Source organism: Montipora foliosa, chromosome 10, assembly GCF_036669935.1.
Source record: "Montipora foliosa isolate CH-2021 chromosome 10, ASM3666993v2, whole genome shotgun sequence".
NCBI lineage: Eukaryota > Metazoa > Cnidaria > Anthozoa > Scleractinia > Acroporidae > Montipora > Montipora foliosa.
In genome coordinates, this window is record NC_090878.1 from 34437588 (window position 1) to 34439408 (window position 1821).

The following is a 1821-nucleotide window of genomic DNA, read 5'->3' on the forward strand; positions in this document are numbered from 1 at the left end:
TTTCAGAGTTAACTGCCATCCTCGTGTTTTATGCAATGTTGTGCAAATTTGGCAATGCACCAATGCCCTTAAATGTAAAAAAGGTGGTTTTGTGTTTAGAAAATTTTATCTCTTTTTGATATTCATTCAGAGTCCAGGTGAATTTTTCATAAGGAGTGACAGTTTTCATTTGCCTGTTCTTTGCACCAGCTGCTAGTGTTAAGAGGTCCACAGAATACAAACTATATTGTATTATAATAGAAGATGTTATTACTGTAACACACAGAGGTTGAAAGAAATAAGAAACCTTTTCTTGATCGATTCTAGATAGATTCTTATGGCATTTTCTGCATCAATTTTCGCATTGAATATGTGACAGATGTAAAAAACTCCTTTACCTAATTGTTTGTTTTATTTGGTTGCAGGAATCGTGGTCAGAAAGGGCTGAGTCAACAAAAAAGAAACTAGCAGCACGAAAGGTTGAACGCGAAGATCGCAGGATTTCTGATAACGACCATGCCACCTCAAGCACAAACTTGGCATCGGATGGGCAATATGTAAAGTACTCCAGGTTTGATACTGACAGCGATCGTGTGGAGCTCTTATCTGCAACTGATCATGACCCCAGTGGGCCATCTAGTTTCAGTGCTACGTCGTCGGGATATGGACGATCCTCTTCCAGTAGAGCACCAAGGAACATTTTCGATGATTTATGATACTGAACTGTTCATGTTTTGTAGGACTTAATTTTATTCAGTAACATAAGAACTCTGGGTTCGGTTTGACTTGCAGCGATGAACCCCTTCACCCCTAAACCATCCTCCACTGACGAGTAAAATTGTCAGGGGTAAGAGAGACTTAAATCTACAAGTGTGAAGAAGGGAAGCATTAAAGTAGACTTACAGGAGATATTGTTAAAGAAGCCTTACTGTACCTTAGCTACCTCAAATTTGGACAAACGTGTCCATTTCAATGGATGAAGCAGTTGAAACACCTTATGCCTTCAATAACTTGTATGGAGAGGTTGTGGTGTTTTTAAAAAGTAGAAAACTTGGTGAATGTGAGTGTGCAAGTAATTAGCTAAGGTCTGTTAATTCATATTGACTTTTTGAGACCTTTCAGAACCCAAAAACAATGAATTCAACTGTCACTGGTGTTATAGATGGTCCAAATATTTTCTGCCAGAGCTACTATATTGTGGTTTCAATGAAGATGTCAGACATTCATAAATCAAGAGGACTGTAATCAATGTACTTAATATTCGACAAATGCTAGACTGCGTGCCAATGACTTTAGTCATGTCACACGCAAAAGCTACGGTGGCCCGCAACTGTCACATCAAAACCAAATGCTCACAGCAAATTCAAATCACTCACAGAAAATTACAAATCAGTCACAGCAAATTCAAATCAGTCACAGCAAATTACAAATCACTCACAGCAAATTCAAATCACTCACATCAAATTACAAACCACTCACATCAAATTACAAACCACTCACAACAAATTCAAATCACCCACAGCGAATTACAAATTATTGATCCTGCTACAGGGTCCTCCAGCCAGCGGTGCAAGACGTCTAAAAATATTTGTCATACATGAAGCTGCTACCCTCGAAAGTTCGCGCCATTTAGTAGCTTTCTCTTCGAGCTCAAGGGTCAGAATTTTGCAGAACGCACCTCCTGAAAAGGAGAACATACCAGTACTTTTGGCATACCCGTATTTACCCGTGTATAATAAGCACTTTTTTTCCACTAAAACAGCTCCGAAAATTGAGATGCGTATTAGACACGGAACCATTGTTTTAGACACGCGTCCCTCATTAGCATAAAAACAAAGACGC

The 1821-nt window shown here is 39.0% G+C and overlaps 1 protein-coding gene across 1 annotated transcript in view; it reads left to right on the forward strand.

Annotated features, from left to right (window-relative positions):
* The window catches only part of LOC137972973 (G-protein coupled receptor-associated protein LMBRD2-like), a 24672-nt gene extending 23784 nt beyond the window's left edge, over window positions 1-888 (forward strand). Inside the window, exon 14 of the mRNA XM_068819666.1 lies at window positions 405-888. Coding sequence (XP_068675767.1) covers window positions 405-695 — 291 coding nt within the window. The 3' untranslated portion in view covers window positions 696-888. The remainder of the gene's footprint in view (window positions 1-404) is intronic.
* The last annotated feature ends 933 nt before the right edge of the window (window positions 889-1821 follow it).